Source organism: Magnolia sinica, chromosome 14, assembly GCF_029962835.1.
Source record: "Magnolia sinica isolate HGM2019 chromosome 14, MsV1, whole genome shotgun sequence".
Classification (NCBI taxonomy): domain Eukaryota; kingdom Viridiplantae; phylum Streptophyta; class Magnoliopsida; order Magnoliales; family Magnoliaceae; genus Magnolia; species Magnolia sinica.
Window position 1 is genome coordinate 61,458,430 of NC_080586.1, and position 23,240 is coordinate 61,481,669.

General features: G+C 39.6%; 1 protein-coding gene across 1 annotated transcript in view; it reads right to left on the reverse strand.

Moving 5' to 3' along the window:
- LOC131225889 (protein RETICULATA-RELATED 4, chloroplastic) overlaps positions 1-23,240 on the reverse strand; it is a 58,355-nt gene that overhangs the window by 14,634 nt on the left and 20,481 nt on the right. The window contains exons 3-5 of the mRNA XM_058221496.1: positions 676-807; positions 534-587; positions 364-408 (exon numbers count right to left, since the gene is read on the reverse strand). Coding sequence (XP_058077479.1) covers positions 364-408; positions 534-587; positions 676-807 — 231 coding nt within the window. The remainder of the gene's footprint in view (positions 1-363; positions 409-533; positions 588-675; positions 808-23,240) is intronic.

The following is a 23,240-nucleotide window of genomic DNA, read 5'->3' on the forward strand; positions in this document are numbered from 1 at the left end:
ACTAAAAATAAAATAAATAAATAAATTCTAGAAAAACAAAACATTCAATATGCTGAAAACAATGGCAACCATACCAGCATTTCAATGGGTCATGCCTTGTAATAAAATAGATAACGTGAAGCAGGAAAAGTGGGAAGAAAGAATTCAGTAACATATCCATACAAGGTACACATGAGAAACAATGCAGCAACATGACTATTTTATATGGCAGAAAACATATTGAAGCACTGAACAATAACAGGATCTTTCAAAGTTCACGCCTGCAATGAGTAGAACAGTTTCCAAAAACGATGAATGCTAGAAATTCCCAGATATAAGCAACTGCTAATACTGCGTGTAAGACAAAAGGCTGAAATGTCCTACCAGAGATGCACTTGTTCCAACCACGAAAAGCTTTGACCCATTACGCTGCAACACAGTCCAGAGTCCAGACAATAATTTGCAGGGAGGTAGAACCAATCATGAAAATTTTCAATTTAGGGTTAAACTTATTGCAGTGAATGAAATGAATAAAATAATTTCTGCCACTTTACCACTATTGCACCTATTCTCTGTAAAAATGAGTAGGACGTTCCAGCCAAAGCAACCTGCAAAGAGGGTTCCAACAGACAAAATCAGTGATTTTGTACTGTATCACAGACTAATTCAACAACTTTTAGACAAGTGAACAATCACCTGAAATGCATTGTCAGGGCAGCCGTAGAAAAATTTAGCAATGGGTCCAGCACTGACTGCAAGTGCTGGTCGTAGAGAAACAGTGGGTGCGGGAAGCCAAACAAGCATAAAGTCTGCAATTATGGCCATCACCTAAGAAGTAAAGTGAGTTAGTCTGTGATCGACCTTAGCTACGAAAAAATATAGATGATTTCAGCTACTGAAGGAATGGCGCTTAGCAAATAAATGTTCGTGCCTCCACCATGTGACTAAACAAAGCATTCCACATAAAAATAATAATAAATAAACAAAAATTTTAAAAATAAAAGAAGAAGAAAGTGTTGACAGACCATGATGGACTGTGATGATTTAACGTGTGGCCCACTTCGTGTGGAAATTACGATTTCTATTGTTTCAAATTATTATTTTCCTCTTTAGTCCTTAAAGGTGATGTGTTAGAATAGAGTTTAAGTTAATGGGCTTTGGATTATGTAATAACTTAAGAATGGGATATTTTTGTACTTTCACATATATTATGAATGCCCTAACGATAAGTGAGGAGGAGGCTAGGGCATCACCCCCTCTTAGAGCCTTCTCTCTTTTTCTTGCTTCTCCTCATAGTCTCTCTCCTTCTCAATCTCACTCAAGGAATATGGTAGTAGAACAGTAAAAGATCCAATATCGTGTTCCTTCCACATTCTTTCACTTTCTCTCTTCTTCTTCTTTTTCTTCTTTTCCCTCTCTACAACATGAAACCCTAAATTGTTTGGGAGCTGATTTACGCAAATTCCCTCCATTTGTTATTCAACCACCATACGGTGGGTTATATAGTTGTGCCACGTGAGTGTGTTTCAGGTCCACTGCCACATGCAACCAATCATTATGGTTCAAAGTGAGCCATTGTGCATCTATGGCCAGATTTGAAAATTAAGTGGGAATGTAGAGATTGTGAATGAAAGTAAAGGGTTCTTTGAACTCGTCATCAAATGGCCAATATGGTTATGGTGGTCATTGATCTATGCTCTCTTAAAGCAAGTGTTGGGTGAGTTCAAGTTCAAGTTCATCCTTGTGTGTTTGATCTCCTCTTCCTTAATATGGATATCAAGAATTATGCTAAGAGTAGTCTTTTGACCTCATCTAAGTCGACAAATCTTCAAATTACATTGACCAGACTTAATGATGCAAATTATTTACAATGGGCCATATTAGTAGAAGTGTTTCTTACAGGAAGAAGGAATTGAAGTATCTAACATCTCCTAAGCCTGATGAAAGCTCAATAGATTATGATGATTGGGTGGCAAGTTGCTTGTATTAGAACCTTGTCATGGAATAGCATGGAACCACATATATTAGCGTTGTTATCTATTTTAAAACAGCAAAAGAAGTTAGGGGAAATTTAAAAGAGATGTATTCAGGTGAAAAGAATTTAACTCGTACATATAAGCTATTTTAAAACAACTTTACGTTTTAACAAGGAGATAAGAGTGTGGGTGAGAATTATTTAACGTAATGAGGTGGGGTATGTGGGAAGAACTAAATGTATACCATCCCTATCAACTGATTATGAGACCATGAGATGGCAACGAGAGGAATTTCGTTTCATCAAATTCCTTTCTAGTCTTCATCCTCAGTTCGAACTTGTGCGAGCTCAAATTCTTGAAAGTAGTGAAGTCCATCTACAACAAAGGCATTTGTCCATATTCAATGTGTAGTTAGAGTAAACACACCAAGTTCATTTGGGATCCCGGTCTTTTGTAACATTGCTCGTGTGCACACGTGTCTCAACTCGCACCGTTGATAGACCATACACTACACCCTAATGCAGCTAGAAAACTCACCTAATTGATTTGTTCTGGATGACCTTGAGACCTCTATCATGTGGACCACGTCGTCATTGCAGTCGCAACGGCAAAAACCGTGTCAATCCGACGCTCCGTTAGTGAGATATGACTCATCGAATATAAGGCCCAAATTATGTATCCGGTAACACAAGCAACCTTTATTATGCTAGGTCCATTGGACTTGAGCTCATGTGGGCCTAAAGCCCACTTTTAGAATATGGAAATTACCAAAAAATAGAACAATCGCTACATGACAAAAATATGAGCTAGCACATATAAGACAAGCACTGTAAGACAAAATTGGATTCTATCCCAAAACTCATCATTAGCTCTCCCCAAGCCTTAAAAACTAATCATGACTCATGTCCATCTCATCCTATACATGCATCCAATGCATGTCTTGATTTGTGCCACATCACTTCAAACAACCAATTGCAACACTCCTTCATCATCCACCATGCATCACCTACAACCCATAACCCTTATCCATCCATTAGCCAATGCATGTCTAGATTTCTTCCACCTTGGCCAATGCATGCTTAGCAGCATCCACCTCATCCATCCACTACCTATACCATATATCACATTCCACCTCACTTTTAGCACCAATAAGATCTCATAAATTTGCCACATCATCTTGCCACCTCAACATCCAATTCCCTATATAAGAGTAGGAGTTCTCTTGCACTTATTCTTTTCATATACTTAGAAAATTCTGAGATTTTAAGAGAGAGTAAGAGAGAGTGGGGCCAAGGTGTGGCCCACTATTAATCAAAGAGGGAGTAGACCACACATCATCATCCAACCATCCATCCATTGAGGTGAGTCTACACCCCTCCTTCCATCCTCCTCATCCTCTTCTTTCTTCCACTTTTAATTTTCTTGATATGTGTGGGGCCCACTGGTGTGGAGTTCTTGTGTATATGTATTTATGGCTATGGTGGTCAACAAAGTGGCCCATGTCAGTATGGTCCACCATGATGAGCATCATATCCACACCCTTCACATGTAATCCTGTTTTTGTATCTGGACAGCAAGGTCTAAAAAATCATATAAAATCAGCCATGCTAAGATCAGAGTTGAAACTTGGGAATAATATGGACCACAATATGAATTAACTCTGGACCAAATTTTGTAGACATCCAATGGTCCAATCATCCGTAACATCAAGTTTACTTGGCTGCTGTCCAGCAGCACATGCAGGATTCCGATTTGCCTAAAACAAACCCATTTTTAACTCCTTTATTGAATGTATAAAAAATATGCGTTCCGTTGAATTCGTAGAAAATCGAACCAACTTTCCAACGGTATATAGTAAGCCTCAATCGGAGTTCGTACGGCTGAGATCTTGATCTTATACGAAAGATGTACTTGGGGGCTTGCTATGACATTTCTTGTGTGGTCGATATCCATGATTCCAACGGTCAGATGCATTTGATATTTGTTCTTAACTTACTTAAGATAGTAAATAATCATATGTATGGTCCCTATGATCAGATTCTTTCATGATAAAATTTAGAAAATTCTGAACAGACACATACTTCCGTAAGGATAAATCTTAAATTATTTTGTATGGTTCAGATGGATCCAAGGCTCTATATGGTTGGAAATCTATATACAACCTAAATGATGTATTACTAAACCATCCATTGGATCGGATTTTCCAACAGAGAATTTGATTAATATATTTCATGTGCTACTAGATGTGTATGTTGGATATATGTTATACATAACATTCATCCTCTTCTTGACCCACTTGGGTGTGGGATCACTTGTGATTTATGCATTTTATTAGTTCATCCAATCTGGAAACCCATGTATATTTTTGTCTCTTATCTATGGTTTGCTAGCATGTGGGCCCCACTTGCCATTGGATCTATTTCATTTCCTTTGCACTTTCTGTTTGCTGAAATTTTATAAGTACTCGACTGTATTGCATATAGGCCTCTTTGACACCTTGTAGTAGGCCCCACACTCTGTAGTTAAGAGTCCTACTTTGGGGGATGTTTTATCCTTATATAAGTGAGCTAGGACGTCCCACTTTTTTGTCAGAAATGATCCCCAAGTGTTTGGAAATTGGGCCCTAAGTTGTGACAGACCCCATTGCTGAAAATTGTCTGATTATTTGTGTTTTGTACCAACTTTGGGCCCCTGTAGTGGACCACACGCTAGAGATATGAGTATGCCACCACTTGGAACCTTTAACCTATGCCAATGAATAAATAAATAATATTTTACTCGAGCTAAATCAGACCCCACATGATCAGGGAGTGGATCCCAAAATGTGGCCAGACATGGTTGTGCAGAAAATTAAAGTACCTATGTTTGGCCCTATACCAAATATTATGTATACACAACTAGTTGGTCCTAGCTTATACTTTTTAAAGTACATATATAGTACTACCAAAGGCACTAGACGGCACACTGAAAGGTGGTCCCTTATGATCATGGGACATACTCAAAATCAGGCCAAAACTAATTCTGCACTGTGTTTCCTGCACATTTCCTCCAAGTACCCATGTTTGGGACATCACCGTAAATTGTAAACACCCAACCAATGAGGCTTGCCTTATACCTTTTAAAGCCCCTACATAGAGCTACCAGATGGATCCCTCCTTTCACCATATGTGGGTCCCACATGATCATAAATCTGAATTGAAGATAACCAGAAACCAACATTTGCGCAAAAAAATCTGTTTGATGTAAAATTTATGTGGGGCCACGTCAGTGGGGTCCACCACCTTCCCAAAGCATTTAATGCAGCATCTAAACTCTGAAAAATAACTCTCAGATATTGTTGGGCTTAAAAACCTTAAGTGAGCCATCTAGTATGGGCTATCTTGTATGGGCCTTACCTTTCATGTAATGAAGTCCACCTGGCATGTTTAGTAAATGGGTGTTGTATAACTTGTAAAATATTTAGTGGACAGATCTTGCTGTCCGAATGTTCTCTTAAGACATAGGTGGCCTTGGGCCCATCTAAATGATGCAACCCCAACACTAAGAGAAATCGTTGGGGAATGAGAAACCCACAATGGTAACCTTCCTTGAGCCTGTTGGGCAGGCCCATTGCCTACTAGGCAGCGTGCCTTTTATACTACCTCTAGTCAAGTAGACCACGCTTAGAGAGACCTATTTTACAATGCATAAACTGGATAATTGGGCTTTTCTTGGTTTGTTGTGTATGTGGCTAGTGGGCCCAATATGATATATGACATGAAAGACGTTAGCATGTTATCCTTTATGTTTGAGATTGTACATTGTTTCTAGTTGGTGGAATGTGTGGGGCCCACTTAGTTGTAGAGTTAGATCCACACCATTGAAAGCGTTGTGGTTGGACATTTATGCCCTTGGGTTGGCCTATTGGTTCACCAAGTGGGACTCACACTTGACCTATACGACCCCATGCCTTGTATGTAGTTCAAGTCCAGTGTGGAAGTCACACTAGGTAGGACGCACCTAGTGATGGGTGAGATGATGATACATGTATGGTAACATGATAATGATGATTGTGAGTTGTTGGTTGAAATGATAGATATGATTTAATGGATGGTGAATTATAGCATATGCATTAATGATGGATGAGTAATTATTTATGGTACTTATGACATTGTTTATGTTAATCATGAAGTGAAAATGATCCTCAGGTAATGATGATGATATTTTATATGCATAATGACAAAACATGCTAGTTGACCACTAAGCTTGATATCCAAGTGATAATAATGCACGTATTGATTGTCATGATGATAATGTGGATAAGATAACCATATTTTACTTGATGTGTGGATAATGATAAATAAATGATGTTGGTGGACGTAAGGATAACCTTATGCATGATAGACAACTAATGCCAAGGGCAAGTATAATGATAGTATTAGACAATGGCCATGATATTGATGATGCATGTGAATCCCTATATGCTATATACCCTATGCACATGATTGCATGATACATGTTATGAGGATAAATTTGATGTTGAATGATATCTATGATAATGATGATACATGTTAGAACTTGTGTACCACCATAACCTATGCACCTTATGTATGTGCGTGTTATAGGAGCCCTGGTGGCCATTTGTTAAGTATTCACAAGAGGTATAAGGCCTCAGTGTGCTATTAAAGACACTTAATTATATGGACCCTCGCGTCACATTGGCCATTCTTGTGTTTAGGCCGATTATTGCTTATATCTAATGATCATGCTAGTGTACTTAGTCTGGTAGGACGCACTAAAAACATGCTTTGTATAACATCATGATACATGCCCATACGCATCATTTGTATGCATGTTGTGAGGAATGATTGATCATAGCACATGCCACTGGGCTGAGATGTTTATGGGACTCCATGAGAGACGGAGTTGCCTCACATGATCGCGCGGTACACGCAAGTTTGATGCATGACTGGATGGTATGACTCATGCATCTCGCATTTTGTGACATGATCATTTGGCGCCCTAGCGACATCAGGGCTGTGGCATCCACAGGCTTATCGTGGATGGTCAGATGGGACACCGGAAATGTTTGGGATTCAGCATATGGGCACTTTAGATGTCCGTGGGTGAAAGTCCCTAAATCCCGTGGCCAAGGGATACTCCAACGTCTAGACCAAGTGGATACATGAGCGCCCGAGTGCCGAATACCAGTAGGCCACGTCTCCCACTGTGTCGTGGTCGGTTGGAAGGAGGTGTGGCCTTATCCGCTTGAGGGTAGGGGGCAAAGCTAGGCTGAGTCTGATCAACTCGTAAATAGGTCCGCTATCGACGAGCCGGGCAGATATTGGCATACTACTGGTCAGGCGGGTAGTGAAGTCTTTTCCACTTGCATGGTTGTATGTCCAGTTAGGGCGGGCGGCAATCTGGTGTGGAGTGTACTAAACCCCGATGATATCCCAAAGATGTACAATACTGATATTGTGACGCCTTGTTACTGTTACACACGTGGGCAGACGCTGATGTGGGCGAGGCCTAAGGGCCTGGGCTAGCTACCAGTGGTTGGCAGGCTACTGTGCATATAGTGGGGCAAAACCTTGTCTCACATCGGAAGTGTTGGTGGTTATATATGGACTTACTGAGCAGGAGTTGCGTACTCAGCATTTGATTCATTCATTCATTTATTCACTATCCATTTGGGCTGGTGGTGCACAACCAAATCATTATGTGTACATTCGCAATGGCCAGGATTTCGGTTGGGCGCGCGACCAACCTGAGATCAGGAGTTTACCACACTGAGTCTAGCTATCCAAATTTAGGTATGGGACTGGTTTGGATAGAAATCCCTTGTGATGAACCCCATAGCTTGTGATACCACGTACTATCATCCCGACTACACACTCCAGCTTCGTCATTTATTTTGCATTGCATATTGCATTACACCCTCAGCATATAACATTTGGTTTACTATGTTTCTGCATTGCACGGCCTAGATATGGCTGATGGTTTCGTGGACTTGTCAGGATTTGCATATTACATTGCATCCTCAGCATATGACATTTGGTTTATTATGTCCTTGTACTCGAACGATTATGGACTTGCCAGTATTTTCCGCTTACTCTGATATTTGTATGCTTGGCACGTACATTACACACACATACACCACCCTCTAAGCTTCTTGTAAGCTTATGCACGACCGTTGCGTGCAGGTGACGTTAGGTCGCTTGTTGAGTGACATGCCTATTATTGATGTCATGTTCATGATAACCTGTGTAGTTATACGACATGATTGATTGATAACCTACTCACTTATGATAGCAGGACTGGTTGATAACATGCCTATGGTTGTTTTGGATGTCTTTACGGGAGCGCCTTGATAAGATGTGTTTTACTCCCGGCACGCAGTAGACTCATAAGCTGTGGTTTGCTCATACGTATGACTTACACTTTTTCAGGATGCATACAAGAGCTGTTGGAGTTTGCTATTGTTTCCTTCATTACTGTTGAGCTGGTGCATCATATTATGTGTAACATGTCGAACGGGTTCGTCTCTTCGATATGCGTTGATACCATGTACAAAATGTGTAACCGCCTAAACAGATTAACCGTATAAATAATATATATATATAAACAAATTCTCCGCCATGAGCTGGGTTTCGTGTTCTCCGACCTGAGTTCGGGAGTTGGGAAGTAGTACTTCCCAGGTTCCGAATTTGGGGCGTGACAGTTCATTTACATATGATCGATCGGCATTTATTTCTTCCTCTAGTAGGGGAGATGGAGGAAGTCGTGGTGGTTGTTGTTTTGGTGCACAATTTGGTGGTAGAGATTCAAGAAGAGGTCATTTTGGTGGTAAGAATACTTGAGTAGGTCATGGTATAGATTTTACTAGTAGTCATGGTCATAAAAATCGATAATGTTCTCGTTATGAGCTTCATAACCACATAATTGATACTTGTTGGGGACTTCACTCACAAGCTAACCTAGGAGAATCAAGTTTGATCTTCCAATGGCAGTTCTAAGGGCTATGTAGTAAAGCCCATCTCAGCTCATCCTGAGTCAGGTATGGCAAGTGATATAGTTACATTGTCCAAGGATTACTATGCCAAATTGCTAAAAGATCATTCCAACCATGTGTCATCCTCCATTGCTACTCTTGCCCATTCAATTATAGCATGTCTTGCTTTCTCTGAAAGTATTCTCTAAGTTATTGACTAGAGCTTCATACCATACGATTCATAAGCATAATGTCTTGTCTCAGTTAAATAAGTCTACTTGTATTTCCTCTATAATGATAGTTGATGGTACTCCAACCCATGTGTCTTGGTTAGGTACTACCTATCCTACACTATCTCTTCAATTGTCATTAATGTTATATATTCCAAAATTTCGTTTGAGTCTGTTATCAGTAAGCTAACTACATCCTTGATCTATTCTATTACATTCTCTCTCCCATTGTGAACTTCAATATCCAAAGATGAGGAGGACGATTGATGGATGACATGAAGTGAATGGTCTTTATAATCTCAACAACAGAATAATTAGAATTGCATCACAAATAGATGCTTCACTTTATCAATGGCATTGCACGCCTAGTCACCTTTCATTGAGTAGTTTAAAGAGTCTTGTTCCCTCATGGTCTTATGTGATTGAGTTAGAATGTGAAGCGTGCGAGTTAAGCAAGATCATAATCTCTTATTTCTGCTTCGTGTGGACACAAGGAGTGATAGTCCTTTTTCTTTAGTACATTATGATGTGTGGGTCCAATTTATACAACTAGTTTATTTGATTTTAAGTATTTCATTGTTTTTCTTGACAGCTTTTCTTGCATAACCTTGTATAATTAATGAAGATCATTATGAAGTGTTTTCCTGTTTTAAAGAATTTCATATAGAAATGCCACCACAATTCAGCACTAAGGTTTTTATTTTATGTTTAGATAAAGCCAGGAAATATGTATTTTATTACTTTAATTTATATCTCTCATCCTATGGCACTATTTATCAAGCCTCATGTACACGCACGCCACAACGAAATTGTGTCATTGCATATAAGAATCAGTAGTTAATTGAGGTTACTCGAGCTTTGTTATTTAATATGAAGCTTTCTAAAATGTTTTGGAGTGATACAATTTTCATTGCATGCCATTTAATAAATCAAATGCCTTCATTTGTTTTGGATGGAAAATAATCTTTTTATTTGTTTTATGTCCTGGTATTCCTATGTTTTCTATCCCTCCTAAGGTGTTTAGGTGTGTGAGTGTGTGTGTTTCGTACATCAGTTAGATCATGTCCTTGATAAGTTTGAACAAAAACTATTAAGTGCATCTTTCTTGGATACTCACGTACAGAATGAAGATACAAATACTACAATCTTATCTCTCACAAATGTTATGTCTCAGCTAATTTCACATTCTTTGAAAGTACTTGTTTTTCTAAAGACTCAGTAAGTCATTGCAATTTAGAGAGTTTTTGTTACTCTTCCTATCGTGCTTAACATAGTACTTGCATAAGGAGAAATGCCTATACTATTAGACAGGCTCACATGCCTTGTATATCTTGTATACCTTGTATAGTTCATTTTCATAGGTAGATGATTCTGAGTTTATTATTTTCCTTGTATAGATGACTGTAATCTCTATATATTCAACCCCTTTGGGTTGTCTCAAATACAGAAAATCTTTCAGCTCTCTATTTTCATGGTATCAGAGCTTCACTGATCCAAAACTGGCACCACCTATCAGATCTGACCATCCCTGTGTCCGGCCCCCATCCCTGCTGCGTTCGGCCACCATCCCTACTCGTCCGACCACCCCTACTGCGTCGTCCGACCATCACTGCGTCATCCGACCACCTCTACAGCGTCGTCCAACCCCTACAGCGTCGTCCAACCACCCCTACAGCGTCGTCCGACCACCCTATTGCACGCCCCTCTACTTTCCGATCTGTTGTTGTTGTCGAACTTCTTTCCAGATCCAGCAACCCCTGTTGCTGTTTCAGATCTAGATTTTCCAGATCCAGCGCCCCTGTTGTTGTTGCTCCAGATCTAGATTTTCCGGATCCAGCGCCCCTGTTGCCCCTGTTGTTGTTGCTCCAGATCTAAATTTTCCAGATCCAAAGCCCCTGTTGTTGTTGTTATTCCACCAGATACAGAAACTGCAATCCCTTGGGTATCTCCTACTGTATGGTACATCTAAAACCTTCTTTTGCTGCAACTCTTTGCATGCTTTCCATTACTTCAAATCAATGGACAAAGACTCATCACGTACAGAGGCCCCACGTTGTAGTTTTGATGGTACCAACTATTCTCTATGAGCCATCCATTTTCAGAACTTCCTTAAGGGTCATGGTTTGTGGGGACTAATTGATGGATCTGTTACTATCCCCACTTCCACAAGATGTCGACAAATTAGCTGATTGGGAAATGAACAATGGACGGATTATCACCTGGATTCTCGATTCGGTCAATCGGTCCATTGTTGTTGGCCTCACACCTCATCGTACTACTAAGGCAATGTGGGAGCATCTCCAAACAATGTATCAACTTTGTAATGCAACCCGGTTATACCGTCTGGAACATGATTTCGTTAACCTTACTCAGGGTGACGACAGTATTCAATCATTTCACTTCAAAATTGTCACAATTTGGACATAGATGGCTATGATGGATACAACATTTCCTCATGACTTTAAGATATTCCAAACTATGCACGAGAGTGCGCAAGTTCAACAATTTCTTATGAAGCTGCGTCTGGAATTTGAGCATTATCGGGCTGCTTTCTTGAACCATAGCCCCACTCCATTAAATTTGGTTATTAATGATTTATGGCTGAGGAACAACGACTGAAAGTTCTCTCTTCCTTCCTCAACTCCGAGATCATCCGATATGGTGCTTGCTGTGTCCACCACTACACCAACACGTGGTTCCACTCCTTTGACTTGTCGCAGCTGCAACAAGGTGGGTCATGTCGTCGCTCAATGCAAAGAATGGTGGCGCTTATTGTCGACAAGCTGGTCATGGTATTCAGGACTGCCGTACACGTGCCTATGCATCTTCTTTCGGCCGTGGACTTGGTGGTCGTAGTCGTGGCCGTGGTCGTGCTCTTTCTGTTACTGCTGCCACTATTTCTTCCGAGCCGTCTGTTAGTGATACTACATCTACTGTTTCTGCTGAAGGTCTTTCATCACCTTTGACTCCTGCGATGCTCCAATAAATCGTTCAGGCCCTTTCTACGACTGTTATGTCAGGTATATCCCCATCTTCTAAATGGTTCTTCGATTCGGGTGCTTCCAATCATATGACTGGTGTTGTATCCCATCTTCGTGACATTCGTCCCTACACCAAAAATCAGGCTATTTCTATTATGGATGGCACTAGACTACCCATTCAGTCCGTTGGATCATTGACTTTCTCTCCTTCTGCCCATTGCCAGTTCACCCTTCGTGATGTATTTCATGTCCATAACCTATCCTCCAATTTAATTTCAGTTGGTCAACTCACATCCAATAACTGCTTAGTCATATTTCTTCCCAACTGTTGTTTTATGCAGGATCTGGCAATGGAGAAGGTACTTGGGATGGGTAGGCGGCATTGTCGTCTGTACGTGCTGGACTTTGATCCATCTGTCACTCCGGCTCGTTGTTTCTTTTCTCTATCTTCATCAGATATTTGTTCGGCAAATAAATTGTGGAAACTATGGCACTTTCGCCTAGGTCATATACATTCCGATCGGTTAATTCAGTTATTTTCTTCTGCCATGTTAGGGAACGTTTCTCTTAATAAAAAAAGATTTGGATTATTCTTGTTCATTTTATTGTCTTTCAAAGAGTAAGTGTATTCCTTTTCCTCTAAGTACTACAAAATCATCTTCTATGTTTGAACTAGTGCATACAGATGTCTGGGGTCCTTCACCAATTATGTCTCTCTCTGGGTTACGATACTATGTTATATTCATTGATGATTTCACACGTTACACCTAGATTTACTTTCTGCACTCGAAGTCACAGGTTTTTGAAAAATTCAAGATATTTCACTCTATGGTGGAGACTCAATTGCGGGTTCCAATTCAAACTCTTCGCTCTGACTCAGAGGGGGAATATCTCTCAACAGATTTTCGTACATTTCTTCAAGGTCATGGGATTATTCATCAGACCACCTGTTCTGATACTCCACAACAGAACGGGGTGGCTGAACGAAAAAATCGTCATATTGTTGAAACTACCAATACCCTGATGACAACTATGAGTGTTCCTCGTTCTTTCTGGGCGGAAGCAACGTTACATTCAGTCTACTTGATTCACCGGATGCCAACCAACGCTCTGAACAGTAAATCTCCATACTTTGTTCTCAACGGCTTATCTCCTGCATATTCCACATTTCGTGTTTTTGGTTGTGTCTGTTATGTTCACTTGGCTTCACATGAGCGTAACAAATTATCTCCAAAATCGATCAAATGTATGTACTTGGGATTTGGAGAAACTCAGAAGGGTTTTTGATGTTATGATCCGATTTCTCGTTGTGTTCAGGTTTCATGACATGTTTTTCTTGAATATATTGCCTTTCATTCATCTCTTCCTCCTCCGCATGCCCCAAAATCTCCTGGTCTAACCACCTTTCCTGATATTCCTTTTGCTTCGAGTACTCTCCCTCGTCCATTGCAGGTTTACTCGCGTCGACCACGTACAGCTCCACCACCTATTACTCAACCCGAACCTACTATACCTGTTGCAGATCCTGAACCTACCTTGATACGTCGTTCCGCTCGTGTACATCAAGCGCCTAATCGCTTGATATGCTCTCTGTCTGCCATGAATGCTACTCTGGATACTATCTCTATTCCTACTTTATACACTCAGGTAGCCACTCATGATTGTTGGAAGAAGGCTATGGCAGAAGAACTTGCGACATTGGATGATAATCATACGTGAGACATTGTCACTCGACCCGCTAACCAACAACTAATTGGTAGTAAATGGATTTATTCTGTCAAGCTCAAGTCTGATGGATCATTGGATCGATGCAAGGCTCGACTTGTTGCTCAGGGATACAAACAGGAATACAGAATTGATTATGATGAGACATTCGCTCCCGCGACTAAGATGAAAACTGTTCATACTCTTCTGGCTATATCTTTCATTCGCTCTTGGCCACTTGCTCAGATGGACGTGAAAAATGCTTTTCTTCGTGGAGACCTCCAAGAAACAGTATATTTGAAACCTCCTCCTGGCTCTTTAATCCCTGACAATAAGGTATGTCGCCTAAAGAAAGCCCTGTATAGCCTCAAATAGGCACCTCGGGCATGATTCCAACGCTTTCACGATGTTGTTATATGTGCTGGCTTCACTTAAAGTAGTCATGACCCATCCTTATTTTTGTGCACCACTGCTCGCGGAATTGTCATTGTTCTCGTCTATGTTGATGACCTACTTCTGACTGGTAGCGATTCTACTGGCATCTTGGCTTTAAAGGAAGTTCTGCAATCATCCTTCAAGATGAAAGACCTCGGCCATCTAACATACTTTCTTGGGCTTGAAATTTCTCATTCTAAACGTGAGATCCTGGTCAACTAGAGTAAATATACCAAGGATCTTCTCACCTTGGTATCATTGACGGATCAGAAGACAGTTCAGACCCCCTTAGAACTTAACGTTCATTATGACCGTGACGATGGTGATCTGCTTGCATAGCCCGACTTATACCGTCGTTTGGTTGGGAGTCTGGTTTACTTAACTATGACTCGCCTTGATATTGCCTACACTGTCCAAGTTGTCAGTCAGTTTATTTCTGCTCCTCGGACTCTTCATATGACTGCGGTGTTGTGCATCCTACAGTACCTACGTGGAACTCTAGATCGATCACTGTTCTTCTCCTCCACGGCGACTTTGGACCTTCATGCTTATTCGGATGCTGATTGGGCCGATTGCGCTCTAATACGAAGATCTACCACTGGCAACTATGTTTTTCTTGGCACTTCTCTCATCTCTTGGAAGTGTAAGAAGCAGGCCACTGTTTCCAAATCGAGCACAAAAGCCGAATATCGGGCGATGTCCGCTGTGTTTAGTGAGCTTGTCTGGTTACGTGGACTTCTTTCCGACTTGGGCATTCCTCTGCAAAATTCTACTCCACTCTATATCAATAATCTAAGTATCATTCAGATTGCCTCTACCCCGGTTTTTCATGAACGGACGAAGCATATTGAAGTTGACTGTCACTTTATCCGAGAGAAATTTCAGCCTGGGCTCATTTCTCTTCCACATGTTGCATCTCATGATCAGATTGCTGACATTCTCACCAAGTCCCTCACTTCTGCACGTCACTCATTTCTAGTTGGCAAACTATTACTTGTCGATGACTAGCATTAGTTTGAAGGAGGATGTTAGACAGGCTCACATGCCTTGTATATCTTGTATACCTTGTATAGCTAGTATCCCTTGTATAGTTCGTTTTCATAGGTAGAGGATTTTGAGTTTATTATTTTCCTTGTATAGATGACTGTAATCTCTATATATTCAACCCCTTTAGGTTGTCTCAAATACAGAAAAATTTTCAGCTCCTCTTTGTTTTCATATACAACGTTTAATTCCATTATTTCAAGTCTACTCCAGACATTCTAAGCGTGGTAATGAAGTTCATCCAACATGGCTTCCACCAATTCTCCTGCTTCGTCTAAAGATCATCGTCCTCTTAAATCTCCTTCTTTAGTATCTAATAAAGGCAATATACTTATCGCTCCTCACAAGCGTATACATTTTTGCACTCAACATCCTATTTGTCATTTTGTTTCCTTCGTTGTTTTATCCCCATCTTTTCATAAATTTGCTTTCTCCTTATTGTCTTATTCGTTTCTCATTCTTTCCAAGAAGCTCTCAGCCATGATTGATAGAAACGAGTAATGGAAGAGGAGATTGGTGTTGTCCATCGCAATTAACTTACCTACTAGAAAACGCTTGGTTGGGTGTCAATGGGTGTATATGGTTAAATACAATCCTAATGGCTCGGTGGAATGCTTTAAGGCCCAATTGGCCACTATAAGGTGATTCATTTCAGACCTTGCCTGAAATATTGGAATCAAGTACCATAGGCTTGACTTGCCAAAAAAAAGAAAACTGCAAGTCACCACCAATATGGATCATTACTTAATCGACATAGTTCTGTGGCCATTCATTAGGTTGAAACAAATGATCAGTTCCGTTTCCTTCATTGGATGACTTGCAATCATGGTTTCAGCGTCATTCATTGGGTGACTTGAAATCGTGATTCTTTGGAATTTGATTTTGGCTCATTTGCCATGGAAAAAGAACAGATTTAACTCAATCTAAGTGTTTAACTACAACACATTCTCAAGTATCCAAATACAACAACTTCAATAAAGGGATGAATAGGTTCTTCTTTGTCGACTATAATATTTTGTCTCTTTGTATCTTCATTTCTAAATTTCCTTTGGAAATGTACACATCATTTATAACAAAAAAAATTAAAAAAATTAAAAAAAAAAAAAAAACTGCTCTCTACAAAGTGTCCACCTAGGGGTAATTTGGGGTTGCTAAGAAAATGACGGTTGGCCCATGCATCCGCCTCCACAAGGCACATTCAAGGAATAATACACGATACATTGGACAACTAAAGCAAACAGTGCGTCCCATCACAACTATGTTTGGGCACATATAAAAAGCTACCCAAGATGGTTCAAACCAACAAAAAGCCAATCAAGCTCTTCACCATAGGACATCGGTTCACACCATAATGTATTCTCCAACTACTTTGTCTTCTTCTTTTTCCTCCTACCCCTCTTCTTCATCATAGGAGATCTCAAGAGAACAAGAAAGTCCATGGGTTAGGAGCAAAATATTCAATAACGGTAACAGCCACCAATTGGATTGTCCCGTTATGTGACATAATGCCCATTACAGCCCTGTAACTTTTAAATTTTTCTTTCTTAAGGAAAAAAAATAAATAAAAAGGGGATTCCAAATGTGTATTCTTTTCTGGTTTTGAGCATGTTTATGATGGGTGTAACGGGCCATTCTTTGGTAAGAATGTTGTCTTGGGCTACGTGATGATATGATTAAGATATGAGGATTAAGACTAACTTCAAAACTCCTGTATTTAATATTCTAAATATCTAATATTAATGGTTCAATATAAATTTGAGGGAGAATGTAAAAATTAAATTAGGATGAATAGTGTTGAGCCGATTTAGGTACACACTCAAATGCCCCCAAAACTGCACAAAATTCATGCAATATCTGAAAGTCATCCTAGTAATGTATATCGCTGACCATTTGACAACATTCGCCTCAAGAAATAGGAAATAATTAAAATTAAATTCGGATAATTAGTGTTGGGCCGATTCGGGACCACTCGAATTGATGAGGACATCCGCATGTCATCTGTCCGAGTGTATGCGAGGAGGGCACCAATATCTTTTTGGCTAGAGACCCGCACATGGGGCCCACTAGGCACAGATCATCATGAGCTACATTTCGAGAAGTGTTGGGCCATTAATCTTCATTGACACATTGTTTCGACCGTTGGATCGCGATCAGGGACCATTATCACCATTGTATGGAGATCGCAACCACATGGGCCGATGGACGACATATAGGCCATTTGATGGCATAGATTTGTTAGGGTTTATTCGTTAGTTTATTTTACATTTTGGACCTTTTATGAGTTTTATGTTAGGTTTTCTTTTTTTTAGGGGTAATTTGGTAAAATAACAATAGGGGGGCGCTCTCCATGTTATGATTTCATTAAAAAATAAAAATAAAAAAATCTCAAGTTCTCTCTTTCTTCATGTGACTTGAAGATTGCTTCCAACTGATTTGGATAGTAGGTTTGGTGTGTAGCCATTGCTCTTCAACGGAGGTGCGAGGCTTCCTTTTATTTTCCATCTTCTCTTTTCTCTGTCCAAAGAGATATTCTTCACAAACTTTCATCTCTTTCCTCTTCATTTTTGATCTATACCCACCCGAATCCCTTCCTTCTTTTCATCATCCACATTAATCCAAACCTTTGAAATCACCAAACCCTAGCCAAAACAGTCCACACGTGTGACCGTACGGCCACACGTTTGAGCCATCATAGCTGGTCGTACGGTCAGCCCGGCATCACCCTTGATTCCTCTTTGTTTTCCCATAAAAAACCCTTGAACCCCATACCTTTAACCTAGCCTAAACCCTAGATCCCCAAATTCCCAAATTTCCCAAACCATCTAAACCCTAGATTTCTATTTACCCTAATTGACCCCAATTTCCAAACACCCAACCCTCCAATTCTACAATTCCCATCGATTTATTATTATTTTTATTTTTTTGAAGACACACACACAGGGTGTCCCCACCTCTTTTTTGAAGTGAGACTAATCCCTGCGAATACACGCAATCACCCACAACCACGTGTATCGGGTAAAGCCAAGGAGGGGAATCGAACCCTCACCCACAATTCCCATCAATTAAGACTTGAAAATCCCAAATCCTTTAACCAATCAACCAACTTAAGCCCTAATTTTAGTTTTCCCCTAAATCCCATGAACCCTAGGTTAACCTAAACCCTAATTGAGCAAACCCTAATTAGTAATGGCTTCCCTTTAAAGTTAAATTAGTTCCTATGCTAATTGGATGTTTCTACATCCATAAGATCATATCAGTTAGTGTTTTAATGGTCATCCAATGCGTAATTATTACATGTGGCCTGGAATTCTCATAGTCAAATGCTCGATTCTCGATATGTATGATGATTTAGCATAGTTTGTAAATTTTAATTATTTAGATCAAGTCGCTGATTGATCTCACTTGATTATTTAGCCACATGCATGCATCCTGCATCACAAATGCCCCCAAAATGCATCGAAATTTATGCAATCCGTGGGATTCATTCCACTAATGCATATCCCAAAGCATTTGACAACTCCCTCAAGAAATTTGAAGAAAAAGTTTAAAAAGAAAATGTCACTATTCAACCTAGAAATGAGATGAAATTACAAAAGATACAATAAAAAAAAAATTAAAAAAAATTAAAAAAAAAGGGGGAGATGAAATTTGATTTAGTCCATACATGTGCATATCAAAATTCCATTCATGTATTTGAACAATCTATACTAGAAATATTTTACGAGAAATTAAAAGATTAAAATTGCTAGAAATTATATAAAAACTGGTAAAAATACAAAGCAAATTGAAAAATTATACAAATATGGGCAAATTGAACACAAATCTATCAAGATTTGGTCAATTTGGTGATATAATATTAAATCAATACATTTGCAGCAACAAAAAATAAACAAAAAATGTGTGTTTACCTATTTTTTTCAATTTTCACCAAATTCAACCCTAGATCTTCAATTATTAAAAAATGGCTTACATCTTGTGTTTTAATCTTCAAAATTGCACAAATCTAATCGACAATGGGTTAAAAAATGGTCTCAAGAAACAAACATATCAAAAAGAGAATAGCCCCAAAAGGGGACTTATATATGCATAATTGCCCTGGGCTGTGATGCATGGTCATAACAACCACTTAGGGCACATCGCGGTATGAATATTTGACACAAGCCATTATGACCCTATATTGTATAATGGCCCTTACCATTACCATTACATTACAGCCGTTATACAACTGTTTTTTTTTTTTAAATACCTTGTTTAGGGGGCAGAGAGAGAGAGAGAGAGAGAGAGAGAGAGAGAGAGGAATCTTCTCTCACAGTAGAGATCTTAAGAGACTGAGAGGGTCAATAGGTTAGGAGAGGGAGAAGTGAGGGTTTGGTTTAGATTAAGAAAGAGTAAGGACATGGTTTAGGGTTTTGGTTAGGAAAGAGAGGTTGCTACTTGTTTAGGATTGAGAAAGATAATAAAAGAGAGAGAGAGAGAGAGAGAGAGAGAGAGAGAGAGAGAAAGTGCTAAGCAAATTGTTTTTTCGTAGTTCCCTTATTTTGTAAATTCCAAAATCCTCTCTCAAGATCTCAAGAAATTAAAACGTGAGCCATCTGATTAAATCCTACAACACAAATCATTGCTCACAGCATAGCCAAGTGTAGTATTTCTCACAAGAGATATTCCTCTCTCTCACACACACACAGAACACATCTCCAAAGTTTTTTAATGACACGTGACACCCAACCACTAATCAAGATGGTCCATCCAATAGTACTATTCATATCAAGCCACAGTGCAAGATTCATGCTAATTGGATGATACTAACCCTTTGAATGAGGCATTGTTATAGCTATCCTTTTTTAGGAGTCATAAATCACATCTTCTGAATCATCAAACCAATGAATTACTCTGAATCATAAGCAATACAAAGTGGGATCTATTGAATAGATGTTTCAAGATGATGATTGGACCGACTTGTCCGGTCAATCTGGACTGTCCATTTTCCATGATATTAATTGGACATTTAGGATCATCTGATTGGCGAGATATTTTGCACAATGGATTGCTGCAATTTGTAATAATGAATGGATGGTCCATGTGTCATTAGTCATTACATACACACATATGTATGCTGACATGTATAAGTAACTATATGTATGTATGCAGACACATGTGTGCATGTATGGGTGTATCTATGTGTGTGTTTGTATATGCATCCCCCCACCATGGGGGGCATTAGCAACATCCCCAGAGCTTTTGAATGACATGCAGGATGTGGAATCATCAGTCATGAGGGTTTATTTAATAGTACCATTGGAAGCAAGCCATGGTGCAAGAATCACGCTGATTGGATGATCCAAACCTTTAAATGGGGCCAATTTGTTACAACTGTCCATTTTATATGAGCCATGGATCACATGATTAGAATCATAAAACAAAAGCGCTACTTCAAAATCAGATGCAATACAAGGTGAGATCTATCAGATAGATGTTTAATATGATGACCAAACCTATTTTGTTTCTCCGCTCAATCTTGACTCTCCAGTTTCCATGCTATTGATCGGATGTTTAGGATCATCTGATTGGAATGATTTTTGCACCATGGTTTGTCCCTACTTATATGAATGAATGGACAATTCAAATCGACAGTTGGTTGTCCCATGTGTCATTTGAGAGCTTTTTGGACACAATTAACCTCTCCATGAACACACGCATACGCACAAAAGCACACATGCGCAATCATATAGCATAGTCTCAATCCATCGCTGAGGGCTTCGCTCCTTAATCTATGGGTTAAAAGATGGATGGTGATGACATATTGGCTCCATTCAAACAGTTAGGGCCATCCAACCGGCGTGACTCTTGCACCATGGCTTGCTCCGGGTACTACCATTGAAAGGACAGCCCGGATTGATGATTGGTCATCCCATGTGTCCTTTAAAAACTTTGGGGACGTTGCTAAACTCCCCAAGGGAGGGGGGGAGGTTAGGATTCCCCATGTATATAAATAGACACACACATACATACATACCAATCTTGTGTCATATTTAAACATCAAAGCTCAACTATATTAAAGTATCTCAAAGTTAATAAACTACATGAGATGAACCGATAAAGAGTGGCCAAGTAAATTTTTGCAATTTTCGTTTATTTCCTTTCACAACAGTGAAAAGAAGTATTTGAAATGAGACACTAACATTTGGCACTAAAGTAGATAACAAATCAAAAGATGGCCAAGGCCAACAACTAAAATCTCAATTCCAGAGCTTGTGCTGTTTGATTCGTGGATCAAGAAGTGTTGGCAATATCCAAAAATGCTATGCATAACTGTCTGATATAGTAACTGACTAACACTACTTGTTCTTGCAAATACTGATTTGCTTTCTTTGGAAGACTGTTTCAGTTCGAGTTTCCACCAAAAGTGCAAACAGGAAGACAAGGGAAAGGGTATCCCGACCCCTTCTAGTTCTAGGTCACCTGTCCATTTTATATTAAAAGAATAATAGTTTAAATGGACACCTATGACATTTCTGAATTACATGATGACAAACAGCTCTTTGACATAAAATAAGGATAAAAGATAAAGCAAAATAAATAGTTTTCTCAGTGCTGCCTCTCAAGTTGATGCATATTGTTGCTCATGTTCATCTTAACAAAACAATCCTCTAGTTAGTCACCCAAGTGCCTTTCTGACTATCTTGCAGAGTGCAGACGTGATTCATTGTGTGCATATGGAGTAGCAATTACAGGTCCAAAAATCTCATCATAGACAAAATGACAATCAACCAGATATGTTTTGACCACTCAAGAAAAACTGCATTGAAGGAAATAGAGCACCTCCTGGTTATCTGAAAACATATCTGCTGGGAAACAATAGGAACCCCAATTTCAACATGTTGGGATTTGTGCTGCGGAATCACACAGATATGAATCTTGGATAGCAATCCAAGAGCACCAAGCAAACCAAAGAAGAACACAAAGATTTAACGTGGAAAACCCTTTCGGGAAAAACCACGGCACAAAGCGACAAAAATTCCACCATGAAAGCACAGATTACAAAGATAGATGACTTACCTGGCTTGAGCAATCCTCAAACCTCACCTTTCTCACCCCTTGAAACCCTAGAGCCCCCTTTTAGAAACCCTAGAATCCTTTTAGAAAACTTAGAATGCCTTAGAATTTCCTTAGAATCCCTCCTAGTTCCATATACAATCCTTTATATAGCTTTATAAACAAGTAGAACCAGAATAGGAAACAAAAATCGCAGAATCTGCGTTTCTGCAACGTAAACCTTCAATGACATCGAACTAGCTTCGATGTCATCAAAAAATGACAAAAACAGTCCAACGACCGGGGCTAAAAATCTCGAAAAAACTCAATGTCATCGACCGGCTTCAATGTCATCGAACTAGCTTCGATGACATCAAACTGGTTGATGTCATCAAACCCTCATTGACAAATTTAAAACATCTGTCAGCAACAATCTCCACCATGTCTTTAATCTTCAAACGTAGCTCTTTGTCCTCTTCTCTTATCTCTACCTCGCATCATAGTTTCATCAACGCTTCTTGTGCACACTCCATCCTCCTTTTATGTCATCGCCAAGCCCAGAGAAGTTGCACATAACTTGAACTTTTCTGAAGGAACGATCTTGGTGAGCATGTCTGCCGAATCTGAATCCACATGCCCAACCACCTTTGCTCTTGTCTTCTCAAAAATAAGACGTAGTCTTCTGTACCTCGAATGTATCGAAGTAACCATCTCACCGCCTCCCAATGTTACTTATCGGGGTATTTGCTCACAACACCGATTGCCTATGAAATAACCGGTCTAATACAGACCATGGCATACACTGCCAACCACATTCGAATAAGGCTCATGAGACATATCCTGTTTTTCTTCATCTGTTTTAGGACATGTCTTAAGGAAAACTTGA